Genomic DNA, 15,785 nt, shown 5'->3' with positions numbered 1-15,785 from the left:
ACTCTGAATGTAAATTAAATATTTAATGTTCAAAATTAATATTTAATTTTCATTACATTTTTTAAAACTTACCTAAATACCTAAAATATTCATCCAGGCCACTCCAGAAGTTTCTCTCAATGAAGCCCTTGACCAAACCCCACGGTTGCTTCTTGTAGCGCAGTTCAGCTGATACTCTTTTAGATTCATAAGCAAAAACCACAGCATTTTATTCCTCTTACATGCTACAAAATTTGTTGTTTTTTGTATAGCACCAAGCAATACACATTATAATGATATTTATTGGATTAAAATAGAGCGCAGACTTTACCTCAGACGGCACTTGTTCTTGGCGACCCTGGTGAGCATGTAGCGGTTGAGCGTGTAAAAGTAATCGTGATATGGGACATCGTGAGCAATCACCTCTGCGTCGATGATGTAGCACTCGCTCACTTGACTGGCCTTGTGCAAAGTCTACAAGAAAAAACAAAGAAACTAAAGCTTTTCATAGCATCATCATGAAGACAAAAACTACATTAAACATGCCCCAGAGACTGTACGAGGCTTGTTTATCTCCTCTGGTGAGCTCACCTGTGTCTCTGTGACTGTGGCCGTCTTTGGGGCCAGTGGGTTGGAGAGGGCGATGGTGTACCTGATCTCTCTGGTCTGACCAGTGTCCTCTTTCCTCCAGGGGTGATAGACCACATCTGCAAAAGAAAGACAGAGAGAAAGAAAATAAATAATAGCTAGAAAAATAAACAGATAGATAGACAGACAGACAGACAGACAGACAGACAGATAGATAGATAGATAGATAGATAGATAGATAGATAGATAGATAGATAGACACATATATATATATATATAGGGATAGACAGACAGATAGATAGATAAAGAGGAACAGGCAGACAGACAGACAGATAGATGGATAGAGAGGGATAGACAGATAGATAGACAGACAGACAGACAGATAGATAGATAGATAGATAGATAGATAGATAGATAGATAGATAGATAGATAGGGATAGACAGACATATATAGGGATAAACAGACAGATAGATAGATAAAGAGGAACAGGCAGACAGACAGACAGATAGATATATGGATAGAAAGAGGGATAGACAGACAGATAGATAGATAGATAGATAGATAGATAGATAGATAGATAGATAGATAGATAGATAGATAGATAGGGATAGACAGACAGACAGACATACAGATAGAGATAGATAGATAGATAGATAGATAGATAGATAGATAGATAGATAGATAGATAGATAGATAGATAGATAGATAGATAGATAGATAGATAGATGGCCCAAACAGCTCAACCTGAGAAGCGCCTCTGCTCCAGAAACTCTCTCATGAACTGGGATTCAGTGAAGAGGATGTCATGCAGTTTTTCCACACTGAACATATACACTTCATTAATGTACAGTTTCCCATTCAGATCTTCCTGGAAGGCCTGCACTTCCCCAGCTGAGAAAACACACACGCACAGAAACAGTCAGACTAAAGTTGTGGTACAGTACATAGAATTTGATTTTGCATACACACCTTCATCGTGTGTTTCTGAGGAGTCGCTCAGTTCAGTGGGGAGGTCCTCGTTGTCATTGAAATCAAGGGAGGGGGATGGGGCGGGAACATGGGCAGAGCCACTGGTCTCTGACAGCATGTTTTCAGGTAAAGGCAGGGGCAGGAGGTCTTCTGGGACGCAGCCAGTAAAGTCCTCCACTGGGGGCACATCAAACTACAAGGATAGAAAGATTGATTATGAACATTTTGAATTAATAAAATATCAATTTGCAGTGCTAACATTATGCTGTACTGGTCAGGTATGGCCATCTTAACCATTTATGTCATGTATAAATTACCATTAATAAACAATTCTGCAGGTGTATTCCCACTGTAACACAGTTACTGTATGTGTTTTGTGAAGGTGGCCCAGTTCTTACATTGACTGGAGCGTCTGTGCTGTCTGTGGAATTGAGACTGCTATTGAGGAAAACCTTCCTGTGGAGCTGAGGGCTGATGTCCATTTTGGCGTCTTGGGTTTTGGGACAATTGTCAATGGCCTCGTTGTCTTCAGCGGGAATCTCCTCACAGTACCTGCACCAGGGAGAGGGGCAACAGCTGCAGGTCAAGATTACCAGCTCGGGCAGCAAAACAGACCCTCTACCACTGATAGCAATAAGACGGATTGATAGACAGTGGGAAAAAAGGAGAAGTGACGATGTCTACAGCAAATCAATGATAATTTGCCATCTGAATATTGGATGTACCGCTGTAGTCTGACTGATGTATATCTGATTGGGCAGTCTTCAGTGTCACACAGGCCTTCAGCCATCATTCTAATATGCTGATTTGGAGATCCAGAAATGTTTCTAATTAATATCAATGTTAAAAATAGTTCTGCTTATTGTTTTTGTGGAAACTGTGACACTTTTTTCAGGATTCTTTGATACAAAAGAAAGGAAAAGACAGCATTTATTTGAAGTAGAAATCTTTTGTAACATTATAAAAAAATGTACTGCCACTTTTAATTAATAATTAGGGGTGTAACGATACCCTCATGTCACGATTTGATACATATCACGATACTGAACTCACGATACAATATTATTGCGATAATCCGAGACATGGTAAAGGGTTAACAAAAAATGTACTGTTGATTAAAATGCTACATTTCATATTACATGGTGGATGTAAATGAATAGGCTTGGACTTGATGAAACCCAATGCACAGGACAATGGAAACTCCAAAATAAAAATATTGATGATTCTGAAGCTGGAAATACAGAATTATTTTAGACGAATATGCTTGCACTGTGTCACTGACTAGATATATTTAAAATAATGTAGGCCACTTTTTACTGGTAACATTTGGCATTATCATGACCCACAAATATTCCCCCATTGCATTATTATACATTATATTCAACATTATATATATATATGTATATATATATATATATATATATATTAGGGCTGTCAAACGATTAATCGCGATTAATCGCATCCAAAATAAAAGTTTGTGTTTACATAATATATGTGTGTGTACGGTATATAATTATTTTCTATATATAAATACACACACATTCATATATATATATTTAAGAAAAATGTGTTATTTATATATAAAATATTTATATATAATATACATTATATATAATATAAATATATATACACAGTATATACATGCAAATATTTCTTAAATATATACATGCATGTGTGTGTATTTATATATAGAAAATAATTATATACCGTACACACACATATATTATGTAAAAACAAACTTTTATTTTGGATGCGATTAATCACGATTAATCGTTTGACAGCCCTAATTATATATATATATATATATATATATATATATATATATATATATATATATTAGTTTAATGTAGTACTGACACTAGAACTTATTTTGGGTGAATAATACACAATACAGATTGTCACCCTCCACGATACATATTGTTGCAGTTTTGTATTGCGAAATTTTGTGACACCCCTATTAATAATGCAGCTTTGCTGAATAAAATTATTATTATTATTATTATTTTTATTTTTTTTCACAAACAAAACTGGTTTGGATTGGCTGTATCTGATTGGGACTATATCAGTGTATCTGAATGGGTGTAGTTTGTGCTAAAATAGCTTCTTGAGTTCAGACCTAAAAAAAGACTAAATCTGTAAATCTGAGTGTACTAGAAGCTGGGAAAGGGGCACAAAACCACTACTGTGACTAGACAAAATACCCCCAATACCAGATATTCCTAAACTTGCAATTGAAAATCTGTTTCCTGGACCTCTTCTAACACAGCTGTGAGAGAGGGTGTAGATTTGTAAATTTTGAATCACCTAAATGATTCAACATTCAGGATGGGGGAAGACTCACCCCATGGTGTTGAAGTCGTCATCAGGAGGTACATAATCTTCATCGTCACTGGTCAGACCCAGTTCATTCCCATAACACTGATGGACAAAATGCCACAGCTCTTTGGGACACAATGGCTAGATAAATATGAGAGACATAGAGACTTTGTGGGCTAACATGGCCACCAAACATTTGTTTTCAAAGGATCATTTGGGAATAATGACATATCTTGTCAAACCTTTTCTAGCAGAGCATTCTGCCAGAGTCTGAACATCATCATGTACGTCCGATCTCTCGCCCCGAATGAGGTAAAAAAGTGCTAAAGGAGAATATGCAAATGTTTAGTATGTACGACAGAGTTTGGTGCACAAAGTCAAAGACCTCTGTTTACCTTTTCATTGTCTGTGCACAGCTGGATGGCGTTGGGGATGAGTCTAGCCGTTTTCTCCTTCGTCATGGAACAAACATCTTTCAACTTCACGGTCAGCTAAACACACACAGACATAGAGAGATGACGACACAAACTCAACAAACCTGCTGAAGCAACACAGTACATTCACTGGATATCCGTTTTTTCAGAGCTAAAAAGAGAGGCAGAAATGTCAATTCTGTGCAGAATACGCCGTTTCTCCTCACAGCTGTGCGAGAAAATCAGAGATGATAGTAATATTTCAACTCACCAGCGTTTCCCAGCGGAATATGTTGCTATAGAAACAGATCCAGTTTTCGGAGAGGTAGAGGCGGCCCTGCAGGAGGATATCTCTCTGCAGGGCACAGGAGTAGTCTGTCAGGATGAGGTGAGAGGTCAGAGTTCAAAGGTCATGGATGTTAAGATGCATCCTCCACTTTCATACAAGAAACATTTCCATGCTTTATACATATTGTTTATACAAAACTTATAATATAACAGGCAATCACTAGTTTGAAAAAAAAAATGAAAAAAGAAAAAGGTAGGTCTCAACATTTTTGGCCTAACCAAATCAACAACAACAAATCAATACAGTAATTTCAGGTTGTATGTTAAATGATAACATGTATGCTACAAGACGGCTAATTATATTGTAGCTGCCTTCAGTATGTAAAGAACAAACATAAGACTCACCCACAATGAGGCGCTCCGTGTCGGGCAGCTGCTTGAAGAGCTTCCTGAAGTCTTCATTTCGCTGCTTGTATGTGGGGCTCAAAACCTGAGTGAGGAGAGGAGAGAGAGAATGAGACCAGCTACTGTATGTACAGTACAGATATAAACACAAACATCCACACAGAGACAGTTAAAACACTCAGCATTCTCAGCAAACACTCACACTCAGAAGGAACAAAGACCTCATACATTGTTTTTTTGGAGAAAAACTGTAAAAGGGTCATTCTACAAAACGGGTGCCATTTGTATCCCCATATATACAGACACAATGGTTTGTCTTACCTACAATAACCAAAAAAGAAAAAAAAAGTCAGTAAGTATATTTATGCTTTTTTTTTTTCATTTACTTTAATCATGAAGATTTTTTGGCCTGTTCCCACCCCTGTAAATGCAATAAAACCTAGAATGTTCTATTCATTCTCTTTCTATATATTTTTCGATTTTAGAAGAAAGAATTCATTTTAAAATTATATTATAAAGGCTTCTTGTGTCCCCAGCATATTTTCTCTTTCACAGCAGCTCAGTACATCAAAAAAAAATATATAATTTTTTTATAAAAAACCTTAAAATATATACCTGGTATGTACCATTGTATAGTAGACACATGAAACATGGAAAATGGAAAGAAATATCAGCATTAAATTCTCAAATGAATTTGTAAAGCTGTCACCCTGTTTCCATTAACACTTATATAGGAAATTTTGATTTTAGTTTTGCATAATGCAGTTTATTAACCCTAAAACACATTATCTGTCTGATTAAATGTTTAATATTTTACAAAAATGTACTTTAAAAATCACTTTATCAGTCTGGAAAAGGCAGTGTATATATACAAAAATAAAAATAAATATAAAGAAATACAAAAAATATATCAAATCATTGCATTCACAGCAAAATGCATGGCATCTGTCCTAAGCAGGTCCGTAAGCGCACAGTAGTAAAACTGTAGTCGTGTCTCTCCACTGAAACATAATGAGATGCTCATGATCTAACAGCAACAAAGCCAAACTAAAAAGGGAGACAACTCCCTTCTCATCTGCTCACTGATTGGTTGCTTACAGCAGGAACACTCTCTAAATCCCAGTCCCAGTCCATCCAATCACACAGGGGCACTTCAGACTGTTGGACTGCCTCCCAGTCGTAGAGCCAATCAGAGTCTGCATCAAAGCTGAGGACTTCCATCGCTCTTCACGTTCCCACTTATTGTCTCAGCTCCTGATGGTGGTGCAATGCTTCACGATATGCAGGTTGAGCTCAATACCAGCTTCAGCAGGCCATGCTCTGAAATGACCTGGCGTAACCTCTGCACCCCTCCTTTGGCATTACTGGGCTTGTTTTTGAAGAGTCTCAGCACCTAAACACCAGCCAAACAATCCTCCACATACGGCGGGAGAACTCCTCACATTGATAAGAGACACATATCAATCTTGACAATGAAAACGGAGCACGGTTTCCTCAGGAAATGAGTTAAACTTTTAACAAGACACAGAGGACTGTTAGTGGTCTGCTTTGAAAGGCTGTGGCAAAACAATCTTTTTGTTTGAGGGTTTATGCCCGCTGATCCACCAAATTTACTAAATACAAGAAACAGTTCCAGATCCAGCCAGAAACTCTAAGGTACGTTGCCACTTTACAATATTTTAGATTCAAAGGGTTCATGAAGGTTTTCAGATACAGCTATCTGATGAAAACATATATTTAGGATATTGCATATCCTAAATGTTTGCCAAGAAAAACAAAATCGTCCAAGAACTATCCCGAGGCAAAATCTCTTTACACAAATTCAAAAACTGAAAAGTGTTTGATTCCTTGAGGCATCCCAGAAAAACATCCACCTGTTAAAAAATGCAGGGTTTCTCTTCAGATCAATTTCTTTAGTATGGATAAAAATAGTCAAAATACAAGCATTAATATCCTTGCAAGTCAAGATTAGTTCATCTGCGTCACGTCCCTTTGAGTATATCTTCCTGGAGGATGCAAAATGTCTCATTTAATCTCACAGAGAGTCTCTTGAGCTGAAGCAGCCCTTTACTACAACAGGAAAGAGTTCTCACTAAGACTTTCTTCAAAACATTTCTGCCAAGAGGAATGGGAGGGGCCTGAGAGAATGTTTGTGTGTGAGAAAGAGGGAGGAGGAGCTAGGGAAGCCAGCTGGCCAATAGAATGCAAAGAAGAAGAGAGAAGAGGGGCTGTGCCACATGTAGTGAGCTCTTTGCTTCAGGCTGTACATTTTTCTCACTCATGATCGAAGAGCTGGGAGATTTATATGCTTTTCCTAGGACTGTCATTACACCCCCACCCCAGGTCAAACTTGATTCAATGTCTCTCCGGAAATGTTACAAAGAAACCTTATACTCCTGTGACAGCTGCTGTTGCCAGTTTCCTGAAGACCCTGATGGGTTCGGTGCCTGAACAAGATACTTCAGCTTCCACAAATTTGTTTTATTGCGAAACTAGCAAAAGCAGCAGTTTTTTTTTTTTTTTCATGAAGTGGGAGAAAGAGATCAAAAAGTTGGAGAAAGTAGAGGACAGAGAGATAAAAAGTGTTTGAGAGAATCAGAGGCCCCCATTGTGCACAAGTCATTTTTATGGTGTTAGTGTTGAGGCACGGCCAAGGACAACGCCTCAGTCTTCATTCTTGCACTCTAACGGGGTGAACAAACTCTAGTTAACTTCCTGGGCTGGAGGAAGGGGGGATGTTGAGGGGATGCCAAATGGGTGAATCATCTCTCTCTCTCTCTGGCCTCTCCTCCAATCCCCTCTCAAACAAAACATCTGAGGCCACTGTTGAGCCAGACACATTGTTCAGCTCAGGAGCAAGACTCTCGGTAGAACCAACTCTTTTCTTTGAAAGTCCTAAGGAAGTCTCTTTTTTGTACAATAAAACATGTTGGCACTACATGTCTGGTTGCCCAATGTTAAATCTAGGTCCTATTGGTAAATATGAGGGAAAAATGTAACTAAAATATATTTCATTTAAAATATTTACAAAAATATAACCATTAGTTGAAGTAGAATTATAGAAGAAAATGGGTAGCGCTTTATTTTACAGTCCTATTCCCCACGTACATACTGCACTTATTATAGTAATTTCAATAACTGGGTAATAACTAGGTACTAATCCTGAACCTACCCCTAAACCTAACCTTAGCCCATAGTTACCTTATATTACCCAGTACTTTCTTAGGTAAGTACACTGTAAGTGCACGTACTGTAAAATAAAGTGCAACCAGAAAATGCATGAGAAATAAATGACAAATATTTTTTCATTTCCCTACATTTGCCATGATTAATGGCACCACTACAAATTACAAATTAAAACAGAATAACACAATATTCCCATTCATCCTGTACTTTAGGCTATCTCAGAACTTTTCACTCCTCTAGCTCAACATTTTGTCGCGTTTTTTCCTTGCTACACTTACTCTTCACTTGTTCACGTTTAAAGCTTAGACGTTAATGCATGATTTTCTGTAAAGCTTCTTTGAAACAACATGGCTTGTAAATGCGCTATACAAATAAAAATGGCTTGACTGTCCCTGTGACCGTGACGGGGAATGTGATTATTTACAGTCCTGTGGAGAAAAAGCTTCTTCCTTTACTGTCTGTATTTAGAATGTTTACAGCTGTCATCTTACAACTGAGCATATTATTCAACAGCTTGCGGTTATCTGCCCACCCAAGAAAAACTAAAATGAGCAAAGTATACAATTTTCTGATAAGCTCACACTTGGAGAGAGTCCCAGCATCATTGTTTCCTGCTGGTCTTTATAAACACTGACTGTTATCTCCACACAGACGCTGGTGTCCACACATTGGTTTTCCTCTGTTTATGGAGTCATGCAGAAGCATCATGCCCATTCAGACTTCCCCCGCAGAGTCCTGTTTGGTAAACCCGCACCCACACTACTTAACAGAACACCCGACCCGTTATCCGACAGCAACACTAATTAAATTCCACACCCGACCCGTTTGACAGAGACCGTGACCCAAACTGCACACACGTTAAAATGCGGTCGTCTCTCCTGAAACTCTTCAGTTTATATGTGGCTGTTTGTCCTCCTAGCAGCATAAAAAAATAATAATAATAATTCAAATTCTGAATAGGCAACATACAGAAAGCGAGCAAAGGGCCATCCCTATATAATCACTGAAGCTGTCAAGTACTTACATTCAGCACAATTGGCAATAATGCTCAACGCTACAAACTGCATTGAAAATATAAAGCTTTGACAGTCTTCACAGTGTGAACATAAATATGCATACTGGGAACTTTTCAAAGCAGCTGCCTATCAGCGTGTACCGAATTGATTCGAAACAGTCTTGGATAATGGACTCCCAACCTAAACACCAAATGACAACGTAAATGTTATTCCACCCGTTACATCATATTAATGGTTCACCTATCGGGTACCCGCCCAAGTGCAGGACTCTGTACCTCCCTCAGATTTTTTGTGAATTTTAAACGCAGCTTCCAAACAAAAAATAAATAAATAAAAGAGGAAAAAAATATCTATATTTAAAAATTATTCTGGTAAAAAAGTGTTCAAACATATATATTTGCATGTCAAAATTTGATCAATTCAATTGAGTGCAGATCATTTGCTTTAAACTGAAAATTCATTGTTGTATGACTATCTATTCCAAGGGATGAATGAATGAATGAATGAAGCTTTTATATGAAAGATGTAATGAAAGTGACATATGAAGGCAAAGTATGTTAACCCATACTAAGAATTTGTCCTATGCATTTAACCCATCCAAGTTAGTGCACACACACTGGGAGTAGTGAGTAGTGAACACACACACACTGCAAACCGTGGACACACACACCCAGAGTCATTCTGCTGAGGCACCCGGGGAGTGATTGGGGGTTAGGTGATATGATTGATAAGGGCAAATGGAGGGAAATTGTCCAGGACACCGTGGTTACACCCCTACTCTTAAAGAGATGTGCCATGGGATTTTTAAATGACCAGAGAATCAGGACCTCGGTTTAACGTCTCATCCAGAGGATGGTACTTGTTACGGTATAGTGTCCCCATGACTAAACTGGGGCATTAGGACTAGAGGTCTGCATGGGATGGATTTTTCAGTCCTGCTCCTGCCCGCTACCGCAAGATTTTATACCGTTCCCATCCGAAACTTTCACGTTTTTTCCCGTTCCCGCCCGCAAAAGCCCGTAGGAAGTTGTCTATGCTGATTTTTCAGTCCCAGTCTGGTTAGATTCTGTCTCGTTCTGGTATCTATAGGTTCTTTTTTCCAATTTCTACACACAATGCTTAAGATCTCCAGCTACAGACTTCTTCATGCTGTTATTATTAGATAATTATATTTAGCTGGAGCCCACAAGTCATTTCTTTCTCCTGCTTTCCGCACATTTATCAGTAACTTCCCTCCCGCATTCACACTCAGCAATTCAAAGCTTGTCCCACGGCGTACTCTGTCGGGTCCCGTGGGATTGCAGACCTCTAATTTGGACCCACACAGGCCACAGGGTGAGCCTCACTAAAACTTCTTCCAGCAGCAACCTAGTGTTTTCATGAGGTCTCCCATCCAGGTACTGACCAAGCTCAACACAGCTTAGCTTCAGTGGGCAACCAGTCTTGGGCTACAGGGTGATATGGCTGTGGTTATGGCAGTGGAGCAGTGAAAAAAAAAATAATAATAAAAAAAAAAAAAAAAAAAATATATATATATATATATATATATATATATATATATATATATATATATATAAAATCAGGATTTGCACATTAAATTGCTAAATTTCTCCCTGTAAAAAACGCTGCATTTTATATAAACATAATTATGCTTTAAAAGTGATGCTGGGGGAAAACCCACAAATGAGATCTTTTCATCTCAATTGCTGCTCTGTGAAAAAAAAAAATGATAATATGGGAACTTTTATGGGAAGAAAAAAGAATCCAGCAATCTCACATGAGTTTCAGAAGAGATCTCAAAATCAAATCAAAAGTCTGAGATTTCAATGTGAATCAAATGATCTGTGCTATGCTATATATTTTAGATGTAGTATGTTTGAGTAGTAACAGTGGCACAGCCTGATCCATGACAGAAATGGAAACACTGTTTATTTGAGAGAAAGAACACTGCGCTCTTTGTTCTGACGTTCTACAGTGCACTTTCATCAGAGTGGCCCAGAGGTTATGACCGACAATAACACATTGACAAAACATCACAAAGGCACTTGTAAAATGATGAAAAAATTTCATTAAGTACTAGCTGACCTGAAAATAAAAATGGATTCTTTCCCACAGGAAAACAAATGTCAGGCCAACCATTCAGCCTTACAGAAGAAAGAGGTAATCATTTCCTACATGAAATGTCTGTGAAGGCAGTTTAACTCTGGCAAGCGACACCCTCAGAGATTCACATGACATAGCATGTTGATGAGCAATAAAAAAATAAAAAAATAATGACAAACAAAATCCAGTTCCTAAAGAACCCCAACCTGCCAATATTGTACACAATATTGTATAAACACACGACATTCAACATCAAAAGTAATGAAGAGTAAAAAATGTTTAAAAAAACTTACGTTATACCAGCTTTGACTTTTCTGTGAGTTTGAAGAATCCGATTTTGATGGTAGAAGAAACAAAAGAGGAAGAGATAAACATTAGAGTGAGTTTTGAAGGGTCCTGAGTGATTCAAATATACACAAACACTTATATTTGGCTATATACAAGTCACACACACAAACACAGACACACATATGCTTTATAGGGACATTCCATAGACATCATTATTTTTATATTGTACATAAACTGTATATTCTATCTCCTAACCCATCCCATCACAGAAAACTTTCTGTATTTAACATGATTTATAAGCTGTTTTCCTCATGAGTACCAAAAAATGTCCATTCTATCTATCTATCTATCTATCTATCTATCTATCTATCTATCTATCTATCTATCTATCTATCTATCTATCTATCTATCCATCCATCCATCCATCCATCCATCTATCCATGAATGTTTGATCAGCACAGGTATAAGTATATCATAAACAAGGAATTATGGGAAGGCTCTGTTTGCGTATAGAATCTTTCATCTGTGCTTGTATCATAGCACATTCGCAAAACACAAAGCTACCACAAGGGGGCAGTCTCTACACTAAATTAAACTCCTGTTGTTAAACATTGCCAAACGTATAATGCATTTTATAGAGGACAGGACAGATCTATAAAACCACAACTATCCTAAAAGTGTCTTAACAGAGATTGTGATACAAGTTTATGGTTCATACACACAAATATAAAGACCTAAAAGAATGGAGAAAGTAGTGTAATGCGAGCATTGGACAGATCTTTTCACACACACTGGGACTCTACAGTACTCTACTGTGGTTTCTTCTCAAAGGATGGGTCTGAGCTCAAGGGCACAAATACTGATTTCTTACTTTAATCAGGTTTAGTCTGTCATACTGGAGAGAAAGTTCATCAAGAGAGGTCAGGTGTGAAATGTTTTACTTATAAATATGTATTTATCCTTCTATATCTGTCTTTAGAAAATAAACTGACTGTGACATAAGTAACGTGTTTCTACTATGGCATGCTGAAAACTTCTGCTTTTGTGATTTTTCCATTTGGTGTCAAATAGAAGATAACATCTCTTTTATAAGCCCTGTTCACACAGCAATCCCAGTAAATTACCATAACATTACCAGAATGACTTTACCGGTAAACTCTGATGTAAATGATTGCAAATTACCTTTAAACACATCTGTTTTCTTCATCTACCTGGACGAGAAGCGCTTTAGTTTCACTATCTGTCCAATTTGACTACATTTGAGTGACATGCGTAAGGTTCGCACAGAATGCGATTTTGCTCCTAAAAAAACGAGGCGCATAATAGTTACTGTAATATTGCAGTTACTATAATACGCATACGCAATAACTGCGGAGCTGATTAATGGAAAAGAAGGGAGGGGCTGTGTCCGAAATCGCCCTCTATACCCTCATTCACTATTGTCTAGATTAGACCACTAATATAGTTCACTTGAATAAAAACGAGTGAGCGAATTTGAGTGTGCTGCATAGTTAGTTTGTGCATGCTGTTTAATAATTATTTGAAACTTTGCAAACTGGCAGCTTCAGTAGTGATGAAAAGATTTATCTTAAACTCTGTCATGGAAACTAATAGCATGTATAAACATTAACTAAACAATTTAATAATTAATTAAAACGGAATTTATACCTGTATGATATGTGCTGTATGTGCTGTAGCCATTGAACCAGCAGTTTGGAAAATGGATGGATGGATGGATGGATGGATGATTAAGCTGTGGGCGCCATCTTCTGGTGAGCTGCGGGAATTCATTCGACATGGGACTCTCACAGTGCATTATGGGTATTTGCCGTTGAGAATAAATCGATTGTACACTCGTTATTGCGGTGCATTGTGGGATTGAATGAGATAACATCCACTATGGTTTCGGACCCCACTACAAATGGCTGTACCTTCAAATAATGCCCTATTTAAGGGTATTATGGGTGATTTTGGACACAGCAAGGTTCTCGATCATGAGACGTGGCCGTCTAGCGCATGTTTACAGAGAAAAACTATTAAAAGCAGCGGAACTTACCATAAACGGACAGAGCATTATGATTGGCTCAACGCAAACTTCTTAAGATGGTGTTTTCTGACCTCGCATTTGCTCATACCCGTAATCCTGTTCTTTGTTTACACACAGAATCGTAACGGTAATTTACTGGTAATGTTACAACTTCTCATACCGGGAAATTGTTAGAACTTACTGGTACTTTTGGAAAGGTTGTGTTCACACATGATCTCTTAATAGTAATTTACCAGTAAAGACTGTATGTGTGAAAGGGGCTAGTGTGTATCAGAAAGTTCAAAACATTTAACTTGGCATTACTAGCTAGTCTTGCACAGTTTGCTTAGCATTTTCTAGGTTAGCACAGATAGGTGATGCAAAGCATTATGGGATGGGTCACATGCAGGGTGGAGGTACAGTAGAGCAGAAAAGAGTGATGCTTACTTTAGACAGTCTCTTGTGGGACTAGCATGCATGAGAGAAAGAACAGATATCAGAAAACAAACAAAAACAAAAAGAAAACTATGAATTATGTGCAGACAAATAAAAAACACTGTTGGGCGGCAAAGCTTCCCCACGTACAGTATCAAAGCAGAAGAGATGTTCCGTAACTCATTCTGGTACATGAGGTGCTGATGGTCATGAAATGATAATGCAAAGACTTGACTGACTTGATTAGACTTAAATGTGCTTCACTTTGTGACATTCACAATATTTTTTTAAATGATGTACTGTTTTTATGAAGCATGTTCTTCTCGAAGAAAGGGAGAGCTTAATCTTTTACCTTGCAAATGCAATCCTTCAACAGATGCAATGATAGGAAAAAGAAAGCAAGAGCTCTACAGTCTTTTCAAAAACTAGTGAGCTGCCTCACACACACACACACACACACACACACACTCACACTGTGTGTGTATGTTGACTTTTTTTGTGTGCATGATGACTAAACTGTTCACTGGATAGGCAGCTCACTAGGTTTTTAAGTAAATTTACTGGAAAACTGTAAACACTGGTGTCTTGTAGGAAAATGTAGACTATCTTCTCTACAGGTATAAATCACCTGCAGTACACTCAGAATTGAGTTTACAAGCCTGCACTGATGAGGAATTTGACCCCACAGTAGCAATAGATGTGCCAGACACGCAGTATATGAAGACGGTGAGCAGAAGTACAGTACGTATAGTCAGTCACACATTTACCTTGGAGTTCTTTCCTCCGGTGCGGGTGTTGTGAAGCGACTGGCTGTAAGTGCGTTGGACGGCTTGTTCCGGGGTGGAAGGGGATTTATCGGAAGAATGATCGGAGTTCTTTTCCACCATGTTCTCTCCCTCTGGACTCTGGGGCGTTGGGGAGCGCGAGCGTTTACGCAGGACGGGTGAGCAGGCCGGCGTGCTGCGGTTCGAGTTACTGGCAGTGCTACAGAAACAAGAAAAATATCCAATAAATAACCATAAAACAGATGTTACACTTCACAAAAAGAATGCAAATGGTTGTTTGAGCCTTGGCTGGACAGTTAGCGCATGAGCTACAAACGTGTGGTTGCTCATGTGGGAGATGCAGGATTGAGTTTTGTGTAAACCATCAAAAGGCTATAGTAAACATATTAAATCTATTATTGAAAATGTACAAATGAATAAGGTATTCTGTAAAGGACAGGGGAATAAATATAGTCACTGGCTCAGAATAACAACAACAGAATTCAACGGAAAAGTCCCTACCAAAACCACCAAACCTCTTGTGAACACACAAATCCTCCCAGCAGGCCTTTCACCTCTGCCCTGTCAGCTTCCAGGAATGTACATCAGACTGACATCTTACAACTCTGACCAAAAAACACAGCAGCGGAGGTCACATCGCTAAAGCGCTGTAGTTCTGGTGGGAATTTCCACATCAATGATAAAATCACACAGAAAAAACAAGATCGGACAAAATACAGGAACTGAACATCTGATGATCTTTTCGAAGCACAAAACTGAAACTGAGAAAAAAAAAAGAGAAGAAACTTGAAGAAAAAAATGTTAAAATGGAGAGCAAAGCAAATGGAGACCTCCTAGTTCATATATTTTTCTCCTGAGACCTTGATATTCTCACAGGAGATTCTCAACATAGGAAGTTCACCCAAAAATGTTGTCATCATTTACTCACTCTCAAGTTGCTCTAAACCTTGCTGAACCCAAAAGAAGATATTTTGAAGAATGTTGGTA

General features: G+C 38.2%; 1 protein-coding gene across 10 annotated transcripts in view; it reads right to left on the bottom strand.

Annotated features, from left to right (window-relative positions):
• The window catches only part of gramd1ba (GRAM domain containing 1Ba), a 50,636-nt gene that overhangs the window by 7,215 nt on the left and 27,636 nt on the right, over positions 1-15,785 (bottom strand). For 5 of the 10 annotated variants that reach the window (XM_084104100.1, XM_084104103.1, XM_084104099.1 and 2 more), the window contains 14 exons: positions 14,781-14,997; positions 14,026-14,046; positions 11,558-11,578; positions 4,960-5,044; positions 4,538-4,641; positions 4,249-4,344; positions 4,096-4,176; positions 3,879-3,994; positions 1,936-2,089; positions 1,538-1,730; positions 1,313-1,459; positions 571-686; positions 311-453; positions 73-176 (listed from right to left, as the gene is read on the bottom strand). In XM_084104100.1, the coding sequence (XP_083960226.1) occupies positions 73-176; positions 311-453; positions 571-686; positions 1,313-1,459; positions 1,538-1,730; positions 1,936-2,089; positions 3,879-3,994; positions 4,096-4,176; positions 4,249-4,344; positions 4,538-4,641; positions 4,960-5,044; positions 11,558-11,578; positions 14,026-14,046; positions 14,781-14,900 (1,501 nt within the window). In that variant the 5' untranslated portion in view covers positions 14,901-14,997. The remainder of the gene's footprint in view (positions 1-72; positions 177-310; positions 454-570; positions 687-1,312; positions 1,460-1,537; positions 1,731-1,935; positions 2,090-3,878; positions 3,995-4,095; positions 4,177-4,248; positions 4,345-4,537; positions 4,642-4,959; positions 5,045-11,557; positions 11,579-14,025; positions 14,047-14,780; positions 14,998-15,785) is intronic. The other 5 variants (XM_084104104.1, XM_084104102.1, XM_084104108.1 and 2 more) reach the window with 2 other exon arrangements.

Source organism: Abramis brama (assembly GCF_963993115.1).
Source record: "Abramis brama genome assembly, chromosome: 25".
Lineage (NCBI taxonomy): Eukaryota > Metazoa > Chordata > Actinopteri > Cypriniformes > Leuciscidae > Abramis > Abramis brama.
Note: the sequence above shows the minus strand (reverse complement) of the source record. Positions and strands in the feature narration are given on the sequence as shown.